Raw genomic sequence first — 25,456 nt, forward strand, 5'->3', positions numbered from 1 at the left:
TCAACGGAAAGACAGAAGAAATCACAACAAAATGACTTCCATGCTAGACCCAGCCACTGGAGTCCCATTTGTAAGTTCCACTTATCAATGTATCTTGTCGCATTAAATTCTGGTTTTGTAAGAATGTATTTTACCTGGCCACAGTTGGTCGCAACATCATAAATAGACCACTGCACTGGTGCAAGCCGAGACCCAGTTGAAGAGTCGACACGCCCTTTTGTACAGTCCCATTGCCTGTTATTGATGTTGCTACTTGAAATGTGATGGTGCATGTGCAAGTGAAAAAGCTAAAAGATGCATGCTCTTGCAAGTCTTGAATTAAAGTGACAGTCACCAGCGGTGAGAGGTTTTATCCTACTAGTATTGCAGGAAGAGTACCCTCCTGGCTATTGGCAGTAATGAAGAAAATGATATGCTTACGTTGTATGCATGCTTGCAGTTGCATAGCATATCAGTCCGGGAAACCCGCTCATGAGGACCGCTCCCGCGTACGAGGACTGCCCCGCCTCATGAGGACCGCCCCCCCGCCTCATGAGGACCGCCCCCATGCCTCATGAGGCCCGGGGGGAACGCCTCATGAGGCCCCCCTATTCATTTCTATTCATCTCACATCTGACGAATAAATTGTCGCAACTTTGCACGGTGATTTTTTGTTACACACACATGTCCACTCTCCATGATGAAAAGAAGAAAAAATCCTATCTGTTTTTTTTTTTCAAAAATCGAGTTTTAATCGACCGATGCAGAGCGCCCATTAAAACATGTGTGTTTTATACGTCAGATGTGAGATGAATAGAAATGAAAAGGGGGGCCTCGTGAGGCATGGGGGCGGTCCTCATGAGGCGGGGGGGCGGTCCTCATGAGGCGGGGCAGTCCTCGTACGCGGGAGCGGTCCTCATGAGCGGGTTTCCCGGACTGATATGCGACTATACGCAGTATAGACTCCCTAAAATCCTACCCCTAACTGTACAAAGTGCTATTTGCATTGCATCAATGCTTTACCTGAACACATTTGATTAGGTTGGCAGAAAACAGACAAACTGGATACAATTACAAGGTGTTAGTATGAGAAACAGATAAACTTCACCTGTGGTGTAGGTTTGCTTGTATAACTTATTATTGGCCCCATGTTAGGAAGGGCATTTTGAAAGCTTGTGTGGAAATGCTTGAATTTATCTGTTGTCTACACTCTCATTTAGATTGAAGTGAATGTATACAAGGATGGCACCAGACTGGGCTTCAGTGTAGCAGGCGGGATCGACCAGGACAGTGCCAAGAATCCCTTTGTCAAGAATGACCAGGTGAGCTTCCACTAAACCACTCAGTTTCCTGTATGTTTCTGGATTAGGATCTAGCCCTTTAAGGGGAGAATGTGTAGCTTGGCTGTGACACAACAACCAAGCAATTGCTAGAATGGTTTAAAAATGAATAGTTGATACAGTGGAAACTCAGTATAACAAGATCCTTGGGACCAAGACAATTTGTTCTTTGTATCAAATATTTTGTTATATCAGTAGTCAATAGTCAGTACAAAACAAAGGAAATAAATTTATTGGGACCAGAAAAATTAGTTTGTCATATCAGGTATTTTGTTATATCAGATCTCTTTTTATCAAGTTTCCAATACTATTCCAGCCTTGTCTCATTGACTGCTCTTTAAATATTGACCTTGTCTTCCAAGGTGGTTACAAATTGAGTCATCCATCCACAATTCAGGAGTATGTGACCCTGCATCACAATGCGAATAGAAAGTCACTAGATATTGATTTTTAGTTAGGGGCAGATATTGGAAGAGCAGGTTTCAAGGTTTAAAATTATGTATGTGAACTTGGTTCAAATGGACTCTCCTAACTTATCTAAATTGTAGAAAGAAGCACACATTCTAGAAAAGTGTGAACTCAGAAAAGAGGCTCTGAAGTACCGGGTCTATTCAAGCACTAAATCTTACAAAGCCATGCTAGCTGTGCAATGAATGAGACAAAAAACAGGATGTAAAACACCCCATTGACAGCTATGAAGGGTTTATCAGTTTAAGCTGAAATTGATCATGCTCTATCGACGCATTGTATCCATGGCTAACCCCCACTTCCAAAGCAGTAGCATCATCCTTTCAAAAGTTATTAGATTTGAAAGTGAAGAGTGTGGAAAGGGTTTTTAAACAATGAAAGTGGACTCTATTATTAAGACACACCTTATCACACTATTCCACAAAAAAGTGTTCTAGAAAATCTGCTAAGAATTATATTCCCCCTGTATCTTATGATCCCAAACTGTAGAATAATAAAGAAGAGGAATTTCTCTTTCAGAAAGTTTGAAAATTTAAGATTGACTAGGTTGACCCGTTTTACCTAATTTGAGTCCTCACACAAAATCAGTGTGTGCGACGTTTTGTTGGTTTTGTGATGCACGGCCGCATAAGCTCTTAATTTCACATGCATTATTTCATAAAGTGACATACACGTAGGTGTATGGACATGGATGAAGAACATGAGATGCTGATGCAGTGGACTCCCGTTATGATGAAGTCCTCGGGACCGATAGTTTTCTTTCGTTATATCAACATTTTGTAACATTTTGTTGATAACCGAACAAATACACAATGAAAATACATAGAGCTGATAATGTTGCAGCCTGAATTTTTACTTCGTTGTAACTGGAATTTTGTCATAACCATGTTCGTTATAACGGGAGTTCACTGTACCTGTCTAAATTAACTTTTTCAAACAACAAGTGAGGATAGACATTTGAACTTGATAAAATAATTTGAAGACCAGATTGTTGGTGAAATTGTGCTAAGTCTTAGCCTGATGATGTGGTCGAACCTCAGTAGTGAAAGCTAATGAGGTTGATAGGATATTTTCTTTTATTTGTGCCCTTTATATTATAAGAGTGTGAATATTGAGAAAGGTTGGGAGGTCTGTTCCAGTCATACAATATGCCTAACATCCGCATTATACCGTAAAGGGGAATGAAAACATATACAATCATATGTGGATTGAGTGAATGCAGAAATAGTAGTAGAACACATTAGTGAAGTTTGAGGAAAATTGGACAATCCGTTCAGACGTGAAGTTTTAAAGTTTCAGTGCTGCCATCGCTGGATGAGAAGAATACAACAGTTTGTGATGTCACAGTAGGAGTAGCAGGACAGTGATATAATACACTTTTGTTTTACTCTATACAATTGTACATGGTGTTCATGTTGTATAAATACAGGCATTAATAATGCATAGATATGATATCTTACGAGCCAACTTGCTTCAAGTGAGTGCCGGCACTTTACCATCTTTCTTACCTTTTCCCTCACCACCAACAGGGCATCTTTGTTTCCAAAATAGCTCCTGAAGGTCCAGCTGCCAGTGCAGGTCTACAAGTTGCCGATAAGATCCTTGAGGTGAGCTGGCCATCTTGCGTAATTCCAGTCATGAAATACTTCATCTTTAAAGGTGAAATCCAGTCCAAATATAAGTTGGTGCGATAAGAAAGAGTAAAATATTACGAGTTCAATGGTAAAATTTTGATCGAAATCAGTGAAAAATAAGGAAGTCATGACATTTTGAAGTTTTGCTAATTTTTTAGGAAACAGTTCTTGAACGGTCAATATGAATATGCATATGGCAAAGTGAGCATGTCATCCCCTCACAACTTGCCGTATAGTTTGTACATAAAATTTTGAAATTTCCAGTTTTTCATTTAAACGCAATTATGCCCGAGGCTCAAATCCTGATATATCTAGCTGATCACTATTCTGAAGTTATTCAACCAGGAATAACATCATATGTCAGACTTCAATAACAGAAACATTGAATTTTTGTCATTTTTTTGTACACGATCAATGAAAAGTTGTAAGGTTATGACTTGGTCAGCTCACTCATTTGCATATTCATATCCACTGTACAAGAACTGTTTTGCAAAATTAGCAAAACTTCAAAATGTCATAACTTCCTAATTTTTCATCCAATTTCAGTTAAATTTTTACCATTGAACTCATAACATGTTATTCTTTTTTTATCAGACTAACTTATTTTTGGACTGGATTTCCCCTTTAAAAGCAGTGTCATGTGCCAATGATATGAAGTCTCCATAAATACTTCTCGACTGTAGATCAATTTTCAATAAACCCCCAGTCAAGTCACCCTTGACAAGGCACACCAAATTTAAGCAAGTTCTCATGACATTAAGTGGAGAGCATACAAAATTTTGTATATTGCTTTACCCACATTGATCTTGGTATGCGAAGCAATAAGGTAGCTGTGTAATGTCTCTCTGGCAAGCTACTTCTACTGATTGTGCATCCAATGCTCAACTAAAAAAATTGTATGGCTGAGATTCAACATTGTAGTACTACTGTATACGCTATAATTTTCGCGTACATAAATTTTCGCGAATTGCCGCTGTCACACATTTTCGCGAGTGGTTAAATTCGCGATTGGTGGACCAGAGAAAATATGAAGTGGCAAAGAAAGTGTGAATTTTCAACTTACTAGCAAATAAGAATGATACTAGTTATACACTGCATGAAAAAAACTTACCAAACTCTGCGAACTAGTAAGTTAGAATTCAACATTTTTGAAGTGGTTAAGTCCATCGCGCTAGATTTCTGACGAGTGGTCCCCTCTCTACAGTATTCGTAAGTAGACGTGGACGTGCGTAAACAAGCTTAGCCAGTATGGTCTGTTCGGTAAGCCGTGACATGATATACTAGTACTGAAATGTTCGTATCATCAAGGCAAGGGATTCATTTTGGAAGGTAATATTTTCGCGTGTTGTTAATTTCGCGATAGCTCCCGACTCGCGAAATTCGCGAAAATAAAACCCCCGCGAAATATATAGCGTATACAGTATAATATTATTGTACTTTCTCTTTTTAGTGCTATTCAGTGAGCATATAATAAGTAAATCTAATTAAAAATTTGAACTATATTTGAACTGCTAATCTCCTTTTTTTTTGTATATTTTTGTCTGAATTTGCAAAGGACCTATCCAATGATATGTTGTGAAGAGCTTTGAGCACCACGCTGTGTTAAAGATATTCGATGCAAAGTACAGCCATTATCATTTCATTTGAATATTTGTCTGAAGATGACAAATTTTGATTGTATGTGGTCAGCAGTGTAAGAGAGCAACTTCTTATTATGATAAATGATATCGGGAATTATAAATGTTCAGGACCTGAAATGAAGTGGGCTTTTTACCAAACTGATATTCTGCTTAACCTGAAACAGTGTGCGCTGTGTTTATCACTGGCACACTGCTCTGCCATACTAGCACCAGAGAGTGATGTTCGATTGTACTCGGCACAATGCTGGAAATGTAGATAAGTTTAAATCATTGCTTAAAACTTATCTGTTTACTCAATCTTAATTGCTGTTGTTGTTGTTGTTGTTATATGATGTACATAATGCTGTATTTTAGTTTGATATTTTTCCATATTAATGTGCTTGGAAACGTCAGTAGTAAGGGCTATGTTAGTGTTATTTATTATGAGACGGTATAGCTACATGTGTATTCCCCCCTTCCATTTTGTAGGTCAATGGCTATGACCTCACCATGGCAACGCATCGTCATGCCGTCAAGATCCTGACCAAGGAGAAATACACGATGCTGAAGATGAAGGTGACTAGGCAAGGACTAATGACCAGCTAGTAGCCCCATCCTACTCCCCCTCTTTTTATTCTCGCTCCCCGTCGAATGGTCGGACATACCTGTGGCGTTACTAAGCATAGCTTGCTATTATAGAGGAGATCATGAGAGTGTTTGTATAGTTCTGTTGGTGCCTATCAGTGCCACTAGTGTGCACATGTTTTAGAAGAATTTCTAGATGGCTGCCACTTCTTGATCATGTGCCAGCCTTTGGCTGATTTTGGAAAAAAAAAAAGATGAATTAATTCAGTGGCAGATGATAATCTGTGTAAAATAATGTTTGCAGATGAAGCACCAGTGTGCTTTAAGTGCTTCCATGTTGAGAGAATTTTCTCGTATGATCACTGGTAGTCGGGATATTCTTCCCTGTTTATGGCGATGTAAAATGGATCATTGAGCTGTCAATATTTTGCAGTGAAGCATTGACTTGTGGTAGGTAGATTTGTTGCACATTTCTATGCTGCTTGTTCTGAGTCAATTTATATCTTTTGCCAAGAATTGTGTGTAGCCTAGTGAGATCAGGGAATGAGCTGATATAGGGGCTGTAGTCAAAAGGTATTTAAAGAGTGATTGCGACTCTTTAATAACAGTGCATTTCTAGTGATTGCGAGACACTTTAGTAACAGTGTATTTCTACAGATTACTGTACATAGAGCCAAAGAGATTTTCTGATGAAGTAAGGTCGACTGTGCATCGGCAATCATGTTGTGAGTTTTATGTACGTGTCACTCTTCATTTTGCTGTACTTGCTCCATCACAGCAAGTGACGCTTGCTTTTGCTGTTGTCTGCTGGCAAAATTGCCACTCACTTGTTAATTCTAAGGTTCCAAGTGTGCACTCATATTCACCACCATCATGCTTGTACACCAACATGCTATGGATTGTTGGAAAATTTGTCACACGCCGTGCTAATCCTGCAAAATTGTATGCAGAAAAATTTCACCATGGCGTTTAGCACATTTTTATTGAGATATTCAGTGTGCTGTGCTGTGGTACTATTGCCTCTTTCTTTTAACAGTAATGCAGGCTCAGTTTCAATAGTGATCAGTTGGTATATTCTTATTGGGTGAGAGTAGTTTTTTTTTGGTACTCTTTGTTCATAACATGTGAGGTGGAAAGAAAAAATGGTTTAGCTAGCGCGGAGTTGCTTGATCCTATTCAGTTTAGCAAAGAATGTCTTGGACTGTCATATGTATGTGAGTTGCATTTTACTTTAATGCACCAAATTGCTTGCAAGAGTTGTGCACCTTAGCAAGACGTCGATAGGGGGAAAATCTTCGGTCAAAGATTCCACTGCAGAGCAGAACTGACCATCACTGTGTGATCAGTACAAACCCTCGTGTTGCTTTAAGCAGCTACAACAAAAACCCAATTGGGCAGTACACATACTTTGCACTTTGCACCTATGCTACATTCAGGGAGAACAGGAGAGAAATATATATGAAAAATGTCCTCTTTTTGGAATTCAAAAAGGCATTTCAGTTGGTGTTCTGTAGCCGTGGCACTAGTGTCATGACATGAGAACGTCCTTGCAGCTTGCAGTGTGCAACACCAACAGTGCAACATGCAAAAATGTTTACTATATTTTGACCTAGTGAGCACATAACTGCTGTTTATGACGTGGCCGACAGAAAAATACAAAACATGCAAAATCTTTCCTACTCAACAAATCTAAAAAAGAGAGGTAATGATAAATGATGAAATAAATGAGTATGTGAAAGTAGGCGAAAACCATCGATATGCTTCACATGCATGCACTATCTCAGATGAATTTAAGCTTCAAAGAGTTTGAAGAGCACGTCAGCCTTAGTTGGAATGTAGGCCAGTACTATCGACAGAATGAATTTGTAATGTGCATTATATAAAAATGGTTTACTATTGCTTGTGACTTTCTACTATCAGTATCATTATTTACATGTTGAAATTATTTCTGTTATCAGTTTCATTATTGCAGTTGTTATTGTTGTTGTTATTATTATTATTATTATTATTATTATTATTATTATTATTATCATTATTATTATTATCATTATTATTATTATTATTATCATTATTATTATCAGTATTGTTATTGTCATTATTGTTATTATTATCATCATCATCGTCATCATCATCGTTGTCGTTATAGATTGTTATTGAGGATTTTTATGTCTTTTTATGCTTCTTACCAACCAAACCAGTCTCATGTATATCTCATTTTAGAGACTTTGGAATGCCTTGAGGTAGTGGCAATTACTCTAACATGTGTAGATCAAGGACTGTTATGCTTTGTACTATACCTACATCTGAATATTTATGTGTAGACTGTATAGAAATTAGTGCTAGTACAGTACTTTTGGAGAGGTGTTATTATATAGCTTTATTAATATTTATGGCGTAGCTTTGGAGAATTTGGTGTGAATCTGAAATGTCTTCCGTTTATTATCAAGTCTGGAATGGCATGACTTTTGGAGTGTTTCATATCCTATTTCTGATCATGCTTCAGGTGGTAAATAATATTATGCAGGGCTCAACATTAGCGGTGGCCCAATGGCCCAGTGGCCCAGGGCCACTAAAAGTTGATGTCGGGCCACCAGATTTCCTTCTTGGTGGCCCGATCGGGCATCTAAAATTCAATAGGAAATTTCATATTTCTTTTTATTTCTGGCCATTACATTTCTTTTTCGGGCCACCAAAATTTCATACTGTATTTGAAGATGTTAGTGGCCCGAATGGGCCACATGAGAAAAAATTTAGTGTCGAGTCCTGTTACGCTTAATGATCTTCATTGGTGATTCATCTTAGTGTGCTGTGATGCAGCTTGTGAAATCAACAAGAAAAAAAAAATGCTGGATTGAGGCATAATATTTTATGAAAAAACAAAACAAAACTTGTGTATAATTTTGATAAGCTTATGTGAATAGCATTTTGCAAATATGCCCTGGCGATGGCCTGTTATGTAAACTATTATCTTTTCTCTTGTATAAAATAATGAAAGTAGTTCATAGAGGACCATGGGTGTAGCAAAGTAGAAAGATCCGTAGGAGTCCAGAATGTAGTTCTTAATGCAGTTGTTGTGGTTTTTTGTCCCAAATACATTTGTAGTTATTGTATTTTTTCCTCGGAATCATGGAATTACAAAACTATTGTGATTTCTCCTCTTGTGGTTCTACAAACTTTATCTGACACCTCATGTAGTCCGTACTGACACCATGCTAGACATTCAGGAATTAAGTCAATATTTTGATATCAGATGGGCGATCAAGAATGAAAGTACTGGAAAATGAGCTCTCACTCAGCATTTGATGTACTTGTATTTATGTTTATGTTTCAAGATTTTGCAGCTTTATGACAGCATGACGGTGCTGAGGATGATTAAGTCTACCATTCAGGAAAAAGCCTTAACCAGTGCATCAATGCACAAGTGTGGTGCAAATAGCTGGATGTATTAATGTTTCTTGATCAAATACAAACAAAGACATTTTTTAAACAAATTTATTCATATGGTATTTTAACACGAAAACATCACAAAACTGTGAATACCCCGTTTTTGAAATGACATCCCTATGATTATTCTTGCCATGGTATTAATCATGAATGATAAATTAACCTTTAGCTGTGCATTTTAAACAGTGTAGAGCCTTTCATGGTAGTGTTGTATATGAAGACTGCTCCCTAATGCTAACTAAGCAGTACTAGTTCGGTTGTTTTGTGTATCAGAAAGGTAGACACAAGTTTGTTGGTCAATGACTGTACAAAATGTAATAGAAATACATTTTCTAATTTTTAACCAGTGTCTTACTTGAAAAGAGTAAATCAAAAGAGATTCAGAAACAAATTTTTAAATCAGCACATAGTCTCTGTATACAGAAATATAAGGTGATGGATGTTTTAATGTATGATAATCCATTTTCTCCTGTAATTATCATGTTAGTGTTTCATTTGAGTCTAAGGTGTATTGTGGCTGATGTATTCTTATGTAAAGAAGTGAATATTGTATTCCTGTCTTCTGTAATATATTTATTTGTATGTTATCTGTGATAATGCCTATATGACGGTTCTGAGTAAAGCAAAATTTTTGCTAAACTGTACTAAAATACTGCGGTATTCCTATGACATATAGCATGGATGATTCTATAAGAAACCTTGCTTTTTATGCCATGTTGACTGAAATGTACGTAATTGTTGTAAAGTGATAATATCCACTGTGAAAAACAGCATCAATTGGTCTTTGGAACAGCACTGCACTTTTTTTTTTTTTATTATCATCAGGTTACAAAATGTACTTGGCAATTTTTCTTTCTTTTTTTTTAATCCGTCAGTGGCTAGCAGCTGTGGTGATGTATAAGAAGACTATGATTATAAAATGTGAAATAGGGACTTAATTGGGCACTTTTTAGGCTTTCTTGTGCCCTCTTTATAGAATAACTGCCTGATATTGACCTATCAAGTATCACTCATATCACTTTAGTGCCCGATTTTAGGTGTTCATCGATCCACGCCCGAAAGCAAGTACTATTCTGCGAGGAACTGATTATTGTATTATGCCTTGATGCATGCATTTTATGTAAGTACGTATTTCATTCAAACCATTTGTCAATGTTATTTAAAAAAAAAAAATATCTGAGTGGTTTTTAAAACAAGAGTGTGTATTCAGTCAGACTGTTTTCTGCAGAATGTAATCAAATGTAGATTTTAGGACGGTCATGTTAACTGATCATGTGAAAGCCAGTTCTTACTTACAACCCGATCATGTGAAGATATAGGTTATTGCAGACCTTCTCCTGAAATTGACTTGAAACTGATATATGTTTGAAAAGTGGATAGGTCTTTATGGAAAATACATCATAAATATTCATAGTCTATGAGGTATGTGCATGTCGGGATGTACGGATGATTGTATATTCTTTTCAACCAAATTAACACATATTCATGTTGCATTTACATGCGGATTACCACTTCCTGCTTGGTTGTTTTCAGCTGAACTTCTAATCAAAACATCAATCCATGGTTGAGAAGTGTGTGGTTTAGAGGTCATTGCAGACCACTGCTAACTGTAAACTGGCTTATTCAAACAATCACATGTGATAAGATTGTCAAAGAATTCTTGTCAATGATTCCACAATGCCAAATGTTTTCTCAGAAAGGAATGCTAGTCATGCCTGTATTTTTCTATCTAGTCTGACACACAGTATTTTACACTCTGTCACAATGCTTTAGCTGTGAGGGATGTGTGTTAATTTTTAAAAAGATTAGTGGTATCAGTCCTACAATTGGTTTTAGCCCACACATTGGTCTGACGGTAGGATAAGTGTAAGGTTTTTGTCTCGCCCACCGGAGGTGAAGGCGAGACTAAGGGATCCAAATGGCGTCCGCCCGTCGTCCTTCCGTCGTCCGTCACAAATGTTAAAGTTTACCTGCAAGACTCTCTTATGATGCATAACTTGGCAACTGTTACAGCAATGGCAGCCACACTTGGGTGATAGAAGCACTAGGGGTATCTTCATGTTATGGTGTTGTCGGAGGTCATGTGATGATGTCAAAGGTCATTTGAGGTCATATACATGTGTATTAAAGAGTATGTGCAAGACTCTCTTTTCTATGTTAAAGTTTACCTGCAAGACTCTCTTTTGACAAATAACTTCACATAAGTTGCTTGGATTACAACCTAACTTGGGTCATAGATGCACTGGGGGTACCTTAATGTTATGGTGCCGTTGGAGGTCACAGGATAAGGTCAAAGGTCATTTGAGGTCATACGTTAAAGTTTACTTGCAAGACTCTTATCACACGTAACTCGACACATGTTGCTACAATGGCGCGTTTTGATTATGGCTCATAACTTTTGATCCCTTCGTCCCTTTGTGACCAAACTTGGATGGTAGATGTCCCTTGGGGAGCTGAGGGTCATCACAAGGTCAAAGGTCACAGACAGGGGTCAACAAATTTTCAGGGGCCCCAATGTTAAGTTTTTAAGGGTGCGTTTCGATTGTGGTTCAGAACTTTTGCTCCCTATGTCCGTTTGTGACCAAACTTGGACGGTAGATGTCCCTTGGGGAATTACAGGTCATCACAAGGTCAAAGGTCACAGAAAGGGGTCAACAAATTTTCAGGGCCCATTGTTAAGTTTTTCTGATGCGTTTCGATTATGGCTCATAACTTTTGATCCCTGTGTCTGTTTGTGACCAAACTTGGATGGTAAATGTCCCTTGGGGAGTTGAAGGTCACCACAAGGTCAAAGGTCATAGGCGGGTCAATGAACTTCTGGGAATTAGAAAAATATTAATTTCTTGTACGCAAATGGGCGAGACACAATTTGGCACTTGCCTTGTTATAATCTGCTAGTGCGACGATCATTCCCCAGTAGCGCATGAAAGTCTGCCCTTTTTCTGCCATTCCCGATGTGTTTTCTCTGCCTGTTGAAGTCAGCCAGTTTAGGATCACATTTTCAGGGGAATGCTGGAGGACCTGTGTTGAAACTGCCATTCATACTGACAGTCTTTTGGCAAAGTGTTAAAAAAAAAGAAAAAAAAATTCAACTTTTACAGAATGACCTCAACTTAGACTGGTTGTTTGTTGTTGGAGGTATGGAGAAAAAAATCTGGTAATGAAATGTGGTTAAATCTAAATCTGTTACTATGTCTAGGTGGTGTGTGATTTCCAAGGTGAATTTAATACAAGTTGTGTGATTTCCTTTGCAACATTCTCTTTAAAAGTGTGAATCATCTAAATCCTCCCCCCCCCCCCCCCACTGTTGTATCTTGTCATGTGTCACTCTTGAGTCCTCATTGCCATGTGCTACAATTGTATTCATGCATTTTTCAAATGCCAAAAATGTTTATCTGCCTTCTGTACTGATGAATTGTATTTTGTATCTAATCACATTTGTGACTGAGTGTGTAAATTGCGCTTGCAGGGCATAGATTTTGTGTCATGTTTGACAAAGAAGAAATTTGTAGAACTTTGATTTTGATTTGCATTTTGGGAAAGACAATGAAAGAGATTTATCTACAATTAAAATTTGTAATGTAAACCAAATACTTATGTAAAAAGCCTGTTGACTTCTGTCATTATCATGTGATGTGGTGTGTGTGTGTGAAGAAACAAAAGTCCTAATAATAGGCCTGCTGTGGAAATTTGTTTCAGAATGGTCCTTGGAACCAGAAAATTTTCTTCATTGTACTGTATCAAATGTTTGGTACTTAAGTAGCCAAAAACAATTTGGTAAAAGAATTTGTGGTATTTTGTACGATTCATAACAAAAGTCACAATGAGCCAAACGATTCTCTTTTTTTTTTTCATTTTTAGAATGGAAATTCAGTGTGCACACTTTTGGTAGAATATGTGGAAATTTTTAATCCAAAAAGAAAGATGATACTGTGGTTGATAATTGAGGTTAAAAAAAAATGCCTTGACAAACTGAATTCTCCATTATTGCATGATTTTCTCATTTACTGATTACAGTGCACTCCCGTTACAACGAACACGGTTATAACGAAATTTCGTTATAACGAAGTAAAACTTCTGGTCCCGAACTTAACGCCATTATAAGTCTATGGTACAAAATTCGCTTATAACGAACACGGTTATAGCGAAATTTTCGTTATAACGAAGTCTTTTCTGAGCACCACTGACAAAGAAAAACAAAAGAAATGTGCTCCGTTATAACGAAATGCGAATTGCTTTCGAAAATACGTAGCGGAACAAGCATTTATAGCGTCTCTGCATGGGCGAACGCCTTCACGTCACTGTGCGTTCGCCCCTTGTGTCATGCACAGTTTCTGAGGGGAACTTGCGTTTAATATTGTAATACAATAATCCCATCCCATTTCACATAGCTTTCCAGTGTATGATGAGTATTCAGCAAAAAGAATATGATATATATCCGTGGTTTCCTTGTTTACGTTATATATTGTATTTGTTCGGTTATAACGAAATTTCGTTATAACGAAAGAAAACTGCCGGGTCCCAAGCATTTCGTTATAACGGGAGTGCACTGTACTTTATAAAGCTGTTATTTTCACGTACAGGTATTTTCGTGAATGAGGAGGTCACAGACATTTTTGTGAGATGTTGTTTTCACGAATTGACACCAAGATTATCCTCAGTGCACTACATGTATTACCCTAGTGTATGTAAAACATTTTTGTGTGTTATATTCGTGGTCCAACAGTGATTCGCGAAATTTGCAAAATTAAACCTTCACAAAAATAACAGCTTATACAGTAAATCATTTGAAAATCTAATATCCACATGCAGCGACAGAAGAATATAATGTAATGAAATCATTTTATTCACACTGCACATACTCCTTTTTCAGGTGCTCAAACTGATATTATACTTGAAGACCCACATGTGGTCACATTCTTTTCAAACAATTAAGAAATGACCCATAATCTGGTATAACTCTCTTTTTCATTGTTCTTTTTTTTTTAAAGAGGGGGTGAGGTTGGAAGGGCTTACGGAAGTCATTTCTTATTTATGCTGTGTAGATCATGTACAGACCAGAAGATAGAGATAATATACACTTGAAGATCAATTTTATACCGAAACACAGTGATAAAGTCTGAACAGCGCCCCCTTGTGACTTTGGTCTGGCAGATGGCTTTACCATTTGCTCTCCTAAGTTGAAAGTGTGGGTAGATGAGGTTGAGGTTTGAGGTGAGGTGAGGGTGAGGTTTATTATTACTGAAATTGGCAGCCCAGAGGCTGAAGCACATTCAGTTTACAAAATATAGATAAAATCACAGTTTCACAAATAATAAGATGTTTACAATAAACATATTCAGAAACTATGCATAAAATCATACATACAATATATCAATCTAAAATCAACAACAACAAAAAAACATACATATACAACAAGAGAAAAAAAACTACCTGGGTACTCAATATCTTTATCTTTTCATCACTGCATTATAAATTTAAAAAAATACAACCCCTTAATCTGAACAAAGAAAAAAAATGCAAGATGCCTTTAATTTTGGACAAGACTACTCTAGGATGAACTACTGTATAGTGGAAATGAGTGTGTGACAGCGTGTTTGTATGTATGGGCATCTGCATGTTAAGGCAAATGTGTAATCATTCTCATGAGTATTAAGAGAAGACAATGGTCCTTTTAGTGTGGTGTCACTCTGTGGAAATTTCATATCAACTGCAAGGCTTAGATGAAGAATGTAATCTGACCAGCTTGTTGCTACTTTTGTACACCCGGGGTGTTTCATAAAGCTGTTCGTAAAGTTACGAACGACTTACGAGCGACTGGTGATTGGTTCTTGTGGTAAATTATGGAAATTCTGATAAGTATAGCACATCAGAACTGATCACCAGTCGCTCGTAAGTTGTTCGTAACTTTACGAACAGCTTTATGAACGGGGCCCCGCGGCCGGGCACTTATTAAGTAGTAGCAGAAGTTAGTTGTATGTACCCTAGCTGCTTTGACATGGTGGCAGAAGTTTGTTTATGAAAACTTGGCAAATGAAATTATTTCTTATTTGTGCATAACCATTCACCATAATAACTGCAGCATTCAATTGCCGTTTGTGTACAATGACAGGCACATAAAAATAACATCAATCACAGTACCAGTAATGACAATCTTCATCTTCTTTACCATCATCATCATCACTATCACCATTACCATCATCATCGTCATCATCACCATCACCATCGCCATCGCCATCGCCATCACTACCACCACCATCATCATTACCACCATCATGATGGAAATGCATCAATGGTCCATACTTTTTGTGCTTTTCAGCCAATTATAGTTAACTGATATTAAGAATGACTCAAAATGTGCCTGTTGGACCAGAATGTCTTTAGTAGCATATCAATTGTATCAAAGTTTCCATGGTAATAAATTATGTGGAATAAATTGGGTACATTGAATTTTGTTTATCGAAATTTTCATCTTTAAGCTATAACGTTTTCTTGAAAATTTGATAAATCAAGCAATACAAGGTCATTCTCTGCAGTCCGATAAGAAAGTACCGTAGCTTGAATCACGATACAGTGTATCTGCCACATACCATGCAATCTTTTTGATGGGAACATACCTTCCTATGAAGAGTTTAAATGCAAAAGCAGATACATGTATCCTCATTTTTATCAATTCGAGATATTTAATATTAAAGCTGCCAAAAAAGAAGAAAATAAAACCTACAATTTGTATGTGCGATAATTTTGATATTTCAAAAATATTAGTTATGCAATGAGTGCAGTATCATTGAAAAGATTTTATTTTTCTCTATTTGATGATGGCCTTTACGTTAAAAAGTCTGAAATTATCTCTATCTCTTTATGCATTCAAACTCTTCCTACGTAGAATATATATGTACATAGAAAACATATAATATATATATGTATATATATATATATATATATATATATATATACATATATATATATAATATATATATATATATATATATATATATATATATATATATATATATAGATGATGAAGACAAACAAGTTGACATAATGCATTAGAATCCAACTTCGTTTATTTGTAAACCAAATTTTCGACCCTTGCACGATCTTCCTCAGGGTAACAGGGTCGAAAATTTGGTTTACAAATAAATGAAGTTGGATTCTAATGCATTATGTCAACTTGTTTGTCTTCATCGTCTTCATGCTCTTATTCCAACACGTGGATAATAAACCATAATATATATATATATATATATATATATATATATATATATATATATTATATATATACATGTATAATATATATATATATATATATATATATATATATATATATCCATTTATTTATTTATTTACACTTGGTGATTCTATCCTACTATGAAGAGTGCTCGATATCCTCAAAGGAAGAGCTTTAGACAGTAGTAATGAAACAAGTTCACGCAGTTGACTGCAGGTTCATCCGTATTTATTGCAACTCTGAGTTTCATGCAACCTCATGAGGTGCATCATCATCATATCACTGCCTGATGATTGCACCTCATGAAGGTTGCATGAAACTCAGAGTTGCAATAAATACGGATGAACCTGCAGTCAACCGCGTGATTGTTTCATTACTTCTGTCTATATATTTATTTATATGTATATATTCCGTCACCCATGGCTACGAACAGGTCCTAAGAACCCATTTTCCACTGATATGTGATGTTGAATGGCAATCCCCTTTGTACATCGCAAAACTTTGACCCAATAAAACATTCAGACACTGCTGTAGTTGTTCCTTTTAGTTCACACTTCATTTAATATGTCCGTTTAAGATATTACACAAAAACAAACAGTATGGAAAACATTCACTCCTGTTCAGAACATAAAGAATCTAACCATGAGGTGAAGAATCTACAATAAAGTGAAGATAAAACCCATTATATCCACACAATATTTTTGAATGAGTTGTTCACAAATCACTTGACGTCTATGACAGAAAGAGAGGGAGGGAGAACTTTGAGAGAGAATGAATGAGAAGAAAGTGAGAATGACGTATCAAATTTAACTTAGGATGCACGCAAGAGAAAAGAAATTATCACTATACACCTCTTTGTACAATTAGTATACACAAGCCATCATAGTCGTTGCATGATTTCATCAATATTTCTTCAACCACATGTAAAGAAAAACTCTACACCATTGCTCCTTCTGAAAGCAAGTTCAAACACTGCTTTGCAAGAAAAAGGAATAAAGTAAAAAAGAAAAAATCATAGAAATAGACGGTCATGGCATAAACAGCGGACACACAAAGAGCACGGCAAGAATTTCATATTCAATACAAAAAGGATGCAGCTTGTAAAAGAATCGACACTACACAGCCAGGGTAAGGAATACTCCAAGAAGGCATTTCTTTGCCACCATAGAAACATATCGTCATCTCTGATAGGTCGAGACTTGCATGTACACTAACACACCTGACAGAGACTACTGAAATACAGATGACTGAGGAAGACAACCTACAAGGGGATGGGAAGACAAATGTGACCCGCTACAGCAAAAGGATCCGACAGTCAAGGGAAATTAATTTCCTGTAAATGACCTGACATTATACCCTTACTCTTCTGCTTTAATTTCATATATAACACGACTCATTAAAGTACTACTGTAGGTTACGGAGATATTGATGATTTTATGAGACCATGTTGAGTGGTGTACGAAATCAGCGTTTCGAGAAAACCACCTTCCTTTTTTTTTTCCGCGCAATAGTGATCAATGGGAGGTAAGGCAGTTTTTGCCTCTTGACAATAGAAGGTATGCTCATAGCAACCTCCGCGATGTTCATTCAAGCTTGGCGCCAGCAGTCTACACACGACCAATCAGTTACCAGGATGCCGTGCGCTGACCAATAAGATTACTCCCTCGTTGCTGGGGGGGGGGGGGGAAGTCTATCTGCAGCGCTAAATCCAAATCTTCGGACACTTTTCTGTTCCGTTGAAAGTCAGAAAATCATGGCCTAGAAAAATGCCAATTTCTTCCCTTTCCTTTGATCATTTCCCTTCAAAATTTTCGTAGATGATAGACGAAACATTAGACAAACAACATTATGCCAAACACAGAAATTCAACAGTTTAGACCGATTTTGATGATATGACATCATACTCGATTTTCTCGGCTCTGCCATCAGCGATTTTCGGATACTTTTGTCGCGTCACAAATATTTGAGGAGAAAGTCTGTTTCCATGGATACAAAAGTGCAGACTTAGTAAGAGGTCAGACTGAAAATATGGCCAGCACACTTCACAGAGTCAAAACAACTTCCCAACTAGAGAATCTGTCCCCATCCCATCAGATGAAGAGTCTCATTTTCATCATATGGTAGATTAAAAGAAAGCACACAAATGACCCAATCATCATGAAATCCCAATGGAGTATTAAACCAAGCATTGATTTTTAAATAGCACTTTCCAATTTTCCAAACTCTTCAAACATCCCCATGCTTTCTAAAGCCATAAAACAACATTGCCAAATTCCAAACCTCCCATAAATACAGTAAGATTGCTGACCACTACCAAAAACAAAACACCAAAAAACAAAACTGATTACTGTATATTAAAAACAAAGGTGTTTTCGCGAGGGTTTAATTTTCGCGAATTTCGCGAATCTCAGTTGGACCGTGAATTTAACAACACGCGAAAATATCCCCATACGCCAAGGTAGTAGTGCGCTTATGTAGGCCTCTATGTCAATTCGCAAAAACACATCTCGCGAAAATGTCCGTGACCTCCTCATTCGCGAAAAAAAAATATCTGTACGTGAAAATAACAGCGTATACAGTATCTTTTCAGGAAATCAACTTTGAAATTTTGAGGTGGTATACTTATGTAGCTGGCAGGAAATTACACATTTAAACACAGTAAGTTGATTCAAAATGTCAATGTAGCACGAGGGCTGCAGAACGTTTTTGTAAGGGTGGGGGTGAAGGGGCAATGGTACCCTGAGCACTGTTATGATGTGTGTTTTGAATGATGGGATTAAACAATTCAAGATTTACTCCAGCATTCAGACACTCGCCACGGTGCAAAATAACCATCATGAAATTTCTCAAATAACTGCAATAATTCCAAAATAATTGCATGATTTTCTGTGATTTGGATTGTGATGATGATCGCACTATTCGGTAAGACTTTCATGTCACACTAGCCAAAATCTGAAGTTATAGATGGCAATGCATGCTGTAAAAAAATGATATCTTTTTAATAGTGGCATGAAATTTTCGCGAATTGGAGCCGACGGCCTTTTTCTCGGCATGAAATTTTTGCGAAATGCCTCTGGCATTCAATGCATATAGTGTAGACAAGAGCCTTTGCGTGTATTTTAATTTCGCGAATCTTGGCTCTTTCAAAATTTGCGAAATTAAAATGCACGCGAACATTCCTCGTTTTACAGTATCTGAAGATTTGGATCTGCTAGTTCGTGTCGGTGTGAATGCCTCTATTGTTTCTATCAAACGGTCAGGTACTACAAGTGTAGTTTACTGCAAGCAAACATTGACTGGTTGGAAACAAAGGTGCCCTTCAAGGACGTTGTTGGGCTTTATTACATATCAAAACTACCGATTACTTCTAAAGTTCTCTGCAGTAATTTTCAGTGGAGGAATGCATGTTCACACTCAACTCTAACTGTCCTGTAGTTGGATTGAAAGTGGTCATGTGTCTTGTTAAAGGTACAGGTCAAGGTCTGTGAAATACAGCGGAAGAGGGTGGAGACTAATTTGGCGTACTCTACGAGACAAAAACAAAATAAGACACACAAAAAAAAACCAAGGTGCAGGCTAGAACTTGGGCAGAGCAAACAAACAAAGCAAGAACACATATGTACACATTTGGGACAGAGAACTTTTGATAAGGGTTAAAAAACAATGTACACAGTACACACGGCCTTTTGCAATAGACCGCTATAGCTGCCTATCCATGAATAATCCATTTTGCATATCCTATTGCTGTGACGAATCAAACATGATTACATGATTTCATGCATTCTAACAAAATGAGTGCTACTTTTCCTTCTTGCTACACAGACAACAGTGTATATCTGTTTGTTTGTTCATTTGTTGCAAAGAATAGCATCAGCCTGAGCAAATAGTAATTTGGACGTGACAGACCAAGTAAATCTGACCTTCCATACAAAGACCTTTCATAGACGTCAAACATATATACACATTAAGCTGACAAGTCTTGCCAGAAGGTAGGGCTCACCACGTATTGAAGTTCTTGAGAGGAACAAGACATTTAAACCTCGTCACCTTTGCTTGAATTTCTCCACTCACGACAATTGTCTTGTGAAAAACAAAATCTTTCAAAAAAAAACCCATGCAACACATGAAATACAGACCACTCAATAACAAAAATTCATGCCTACAAAATGAGACAAGCGAAATAACCTGCAACATCTCTAGAAATATATATATAGATATGTAAATATATATATATTTCATATTTACAAGTATATACTTATTAAAAAAATCTACTATACAGATCTCTTAACAAAATACAAATATTTTTTGTACAAAAATATGATACATACTTTATGCTCTATCAACAGTACATACAAAGGTTTACCAAGCTCTTATATCAGGACAGTATATAATGGACAAATATTTCTAAACGCAGGAAGAAAGGCACATCCATTTTTCCTTTTCAGAAAAACGACAACATTTTACCTTCTATCAGAAGACATACACCCCCTAGAGATTTCAAGGGCAAGACGCAATGGCAATTATTTTTCGGTTCTATTCAGAGAGGGAAGGTGAAAACAATGTGAGTAACAGGGACTACTCAAACATGAACAATATGATGTCTTCTTTGTTCCTTTCCTTTGTAATTGTGACTATTCACATCACTGTGTACATATGCCAGGTGCAGACCACATTTTCTGACTGGCTACATTTCTACACTATACTGCGTGTCCCAGAAAAAAACGAAACCGAGTTTCCTTGCAACTGTTTACTATCGAATCATACATTTTCTCTTTGAGATATACATCAATAGAAAGATAAACTTTTCTCCTCTCACTTGATGTACAACTTAATGTTCATCATTCATGCATGACTGAGTTAGAACAATGAACAGTGGTGCTATCAAATTTTCATTTGCACGTGCAAATCATGACTTCAAGTAAATTTTTCAGACTTTTAACGTTAAGTTTTCGAAAAACACAGTTCATAACCTAAATACCCATATTTTCTTCTTTCATATGAGACCTTATGCATCACATATGAATAACGCATGCTTGAGAAAAATGTGCATGAAAACATGCTTCATTTCTACCAATTCTACGGATAGTAAAAAAACTAGCATTCAGCTCTCCCGACTTAGCATTAGACAATGGGCTCACCTGTGCCATTGAATTCACACAAAACAATGGCAGTGCTACAGTGAATGTTGTTCGGGGAGGGGGGGGGGGAGGGGGAGGGGGTATTTACAGAGAATGCTGTATGAGACGGAAAGCCCTTTGTTTTCATTTATTCAGAGTAGGTTATGAGACTTGACCAATAATTGAAGATTAATATCGAGTGTATTCTCAGGCTGCAAGCAGTCCAATGGCTATTGGAAATCAATGTTACAGCAATGGTATTTTTTTTTTTTTGGGGGGGGGGGGCTCGGAAGGCTTTTTCGGTCGGTTACTCCCTCCCCCTTCAACAGTCCGCTGATGAACACACTTTGCTTTGCAAAAGATTGCCGAAAAAGCCTGAAAAACTGATTCAAAGTTGCCATTTGCTCGTGCAAATGAAAATTTAGTAGCATTACTGTCTATTGTTCTAACTCAGTCATGCATGAATGATAAACTATGAGTTGTGCATCAAATGAAAGAAGAGATGTATATCTTTCCATTCATGCATATCTCATAAAGCAAATATATGATTATGATTGCAAAGAATTGCAATGAAACTCGGTTTCGTTTTTTCTGGGACACGCTGTATATTGGTGGGGAAAAGAAGGTCTTCACATTTTTTATTAATGGCTATCAAACTAGGCCTTTCATCACATTTTCAATGATACTGACCTAAGATAGGTATACAAAACATGATGTACATTCTCCTCTGCAAACTACCTTTCCTGTCTTTCGAATGAAAAGAAACAAAAAAGCATACCATATCAGACTAAACAACTCATATGAATACCATTATTCCATGAATTTAGTTTACTTTGAATGGGTACTGTAACACCATTCAAATTGTGGACAAAAAAGGTAAGGTAGTTCGTGGAATCGGGAGGAAACCACTCATATTTTGACTCCTCTTCACAAAGAAGAGGCTCATTCATACAGATATTTCATGGATTCTAAATAACTGCCTTTGAATAGTTCAAAGTTCTGTAGTCTTCATACATGTTTCAGAAATGGCATTCACTCCTGGCAATGACAAGACATGAGCTCCAAACACATAATCTTTTTTTTTCTTTTTTTTTTAAAGAAATGGTACAACATTGGTGGAGATGAGAATTGGGCATTTAACTTTTTTGCGAGATACCAAGAAAACACTTATGAGAAAGTACAGAGCATACCATTTTAAGAGGACTTCAAAGTTTATTTGATGAAAATTGGGTTTGGAATGACTGAAACATCCAAAAACAAGGTAAAACAAAGCGATCGTAATAAAGTGTGGGTCCCACACTTTATTAGAATTGCTCTTTTTTGATATCTCATCCATTTCAAAACCAATTTTCATCAAATAAATGTTGAATTCCTCATAGAATTACATGCTCTTTCATATTTCATAAGAGGTTTCTCATTATCTCACCAAAAAATGTTAGAAACATGAAATTAGGTCTCAACCAAAACTGTACGATCCCTTTAAATCAATTCTTTAATACCTCGCTGCCTTTCCTTTCAGCTACTAGCCAAGGCTTCTTCTCCATGTTTTTTTTGTCAATAGGTCTAGAGCCTTACATAAGAGATGGAGAACCTACAGAGGAAGAATCATCCAAGTGATTTTGTTTTCTTTCAGGCGGATTTTTTTTTTCATTAATTTCACGAGCAAAGAGTACATTTCATTGCCTTCTGGTACAGTGACAGCATACCATGGCAACAACACAGAAAAAAAAAAATGCCTGCTTGTCTTTTTTTTTTTGTCACAATCATAAAAATCTGCTGTCAGAGTTTCGATCTTATGCACAGACAACAGCCTCATAAAGGAAAAGAAAATGAAGAATGGTATCACCATGCATAATGTTTTCTTTGAGATGATGTATCATAGGATTAGTATACACTGCCTCTAATCTGGATTTCCCAAGACTATTGAAGGTTTATTTCCATGCCGTGTTACTTTCCCATCTTTTTTTTTCCATTCCTCTGCCATCATTCTCCCTTCTCTGCCCCCCCCCCCCCCCCCCCGTCTCTCTTGCTCCTCTATAATCATCTGCATTTCTACAAAATTGTCTAAATAGTTGCTACATGATACTGATGTAAAAATCTTGATACGTCTTGAATACCAATCAAACGTGTCCACTGCATTTGATTAAACATTATATCATAAATTCAAATTTCAGATCTCATTGAAAAAGGAATGTTTTGTTGATTTGTGTCATTTTTCAGGAAATTTTTACAGTAAAATCCACAATCATTTCTCTTCCTAAGGTACAAACAAAAAAAGCTTCTAATGAAACTATTTCAGCAATGGTTAAACAAAAACATCACGTTCTTTTTATAACTACCGTAGTCTCATCTATATACATAATCTATCCGGATAAGTAACAGTGAATGAAATACCTTTGGTAATTTTTGTAAGTACTGGTCATTTGGAATCCACTTCTCTCAGTGGGGAGGGAATTCACTCCATAGAGGAATTTGTTCAAACTACAATTAAGTAAAGGGCCCATCTCCTTGGACAAGACTTAGCTATAGTTCAGGTGACTCTTAAGTCCAAGAAATGGCTTGTGATCTAACCAAGAAAAGGCGACTCTGAGCTACTTTCGAGATGTCTCCAAACAAGGTGACATTTGCCTGGAAGTCAAGCAGACATCGTGGAGACGTTACTGCGGTAGGTCGCTGATGGGTCTCTGCAAGGCCACGGAGACCTCACGGAAACCTCGTGGACAAAATTTGTCAGCACAAATGACTGGTAGACATGGGTAACATTGTACACATAAAACGAACAAGAATTACTCTTCCTGCTATTTCAATTTGCATTCACTTTTACTGCAATCAGAAAGAAAACTCCTTATAAGGAAGAATGTGATTATGACCTCACATTTTCCTTCAAAAGACAGCTTTCACAATGTTGTTTAAGAGTATGGTACATCCTAATGAATGCATGAATACAAGAGTTCTACGAAATGTATTTCAGGTTAGCTGGTCCATGATTACACACAACAGGGTTGACAGAACTTCACTAATTCTTATCTCAATATCAGACGTAAAACCAGGCCAACTTTCGACCTTCAACTTTCCATGAAGCCCAACATTTCTGTACCTGCTACACATGTTGCAGCTATTATATTACCTAACTCCAAGATTCTAGGAGTTTCTAGGCCTCTGATTGGTCAAAGGTGCAGTCACGGAAACCGCTAGCCGACTGCTAGTAAGTAAAGCAAAAACTAGTGACTAGGCATATAGGCTAGTTCAACCTTCGTGTACAATACTTGTTGCGTTCATTTGCATAAACATGCCTAGCTGGGAAGATACATGTAAGTATATCTTGTGCATGTATCTATATTTGCACATTGCAAAGTTATATTACATCTAATTTCTCTGACTGGTACCAAAACGACTTGATTTCAATGCATTAATTAGTAGGATGTAGTACATAAAACAACTATCGACTGCTTCTTTTCGGGTCACTGCTAAAACTATTCACCTTTGGTGATTTCTCAACAGTGCTATGCCCTGAGACTCGGCTGTTGAGGGGCATAGCACTCACCTCTGGGCAAATAGTATTAACCATGCCCTTCGAAGCAGTTGATATTTGTACAACATAGACATATGTCATATTTGACAAAATACCACACATATTCCAGCTTGTTTTTAGACACATCCGAAATGACAATCGGGCATATGATGTACAGGGAACATTCACAATTCACCAGGATTTCACTTTCCATGAAATGATGTTGGGGGAAAATGGCACAAAATTCAGATACACTTATCATAAACGCATAAAAATAAGATGGAAATGATTGATACAGTTTTTACATCATTATCAAAAAAGCATGGACTATTAAAAAAAAAAATGTATCAAGGTATCTTGCTGCCATTCTCTGGGCAGAAGTGGCATTTGTTGTTTGTTTTTTGACACATACAAAAAATATTCAAGGTGATAACGTTAATGAAAGAAAGGCACAAGTTGTCCATATCAAATTTGTGAATACATACTTTTGGCATACAAAGGGATGGACGGATGTTACAAAGTGGGCCA

General features: G+C 37.0%; 1 protein-coding gene across 2 annotated transcripts; it reads left to right on the forward strand.

Annotated features, from left to right (window-relative positions):
• The first annotated feature begins 10 nt into the window (after positions 1-10).
• Positions 11-10,932, forward strand: LOC139729171 (tax1-binding protein 3-like). Of its 2 annotated transcripts, XM_071640102.1 has the most exons (5): positions 11-70; positions 1,200-1,301; positions 3,317-3,394; positions 5,530-5,616; positions 8,958-10,932. In XM_071640102.1, the coding sequence occupies exons 1-5, from the start codon at positions 32-34 to the stop codon at positions 9,072-9,074; spliced, it is 423 nt and encodes a 140-aa protein (XP_071496203.1). In that variant the 5' UTR covers positions 11-31; the 3' UTR covers positions 9,075-10,932. The 2 variants fall into 2 exon arrangements, with proteins under 2 accessions (XP_071496203.1, XP_071496204.1); XM_071640103.1 differs by lacking the exon at positions 8,958-10,932 and having other exon boundaries at positions 5,530-6,192.
• The last annotated feature ends 14,524 nt before the right edge of the window (positions 10,933-25,456 follow it).

Source organism: Diadema antillarum, unplaced genomic scaffold, assembly GCF_040938485.1.
Source record: "Diadema antillarum isolate AM-2024a unplaced genomic scaffold, OU_Dant_1.0 seq00000222_RagTag, whole genome shotgun sequence".
NCBI classification, from domain to species: Eukaryota; Metazoa; Echinodermata; class Echinoidea; order Diadematoida; family Diadematidae; genus Diadema; species Diadema antillarum.

Coding starts and splice junctions, on each gene's coding strand:
- LOC139729171 (XM_071640102.1), top strand. CDS start 32: ATGACTTCCATGCTAGACCCAGCCACTGGAGTCCCATTT. Junction 1,302..3,316: donor CCTTTGTCAAGAATGACCAG/GTGAGCTTCCAC, acceptor CACCACCAACAG/GGCATCTTTGTTTCCAAAAT. Junction 5,617..8,957: donor ACACGATGCTGAAGATGAAG/GTGACTAGGCAA, acceptor TTATGTTTCAAG/ATTTTGCAGCTTTATGACAG.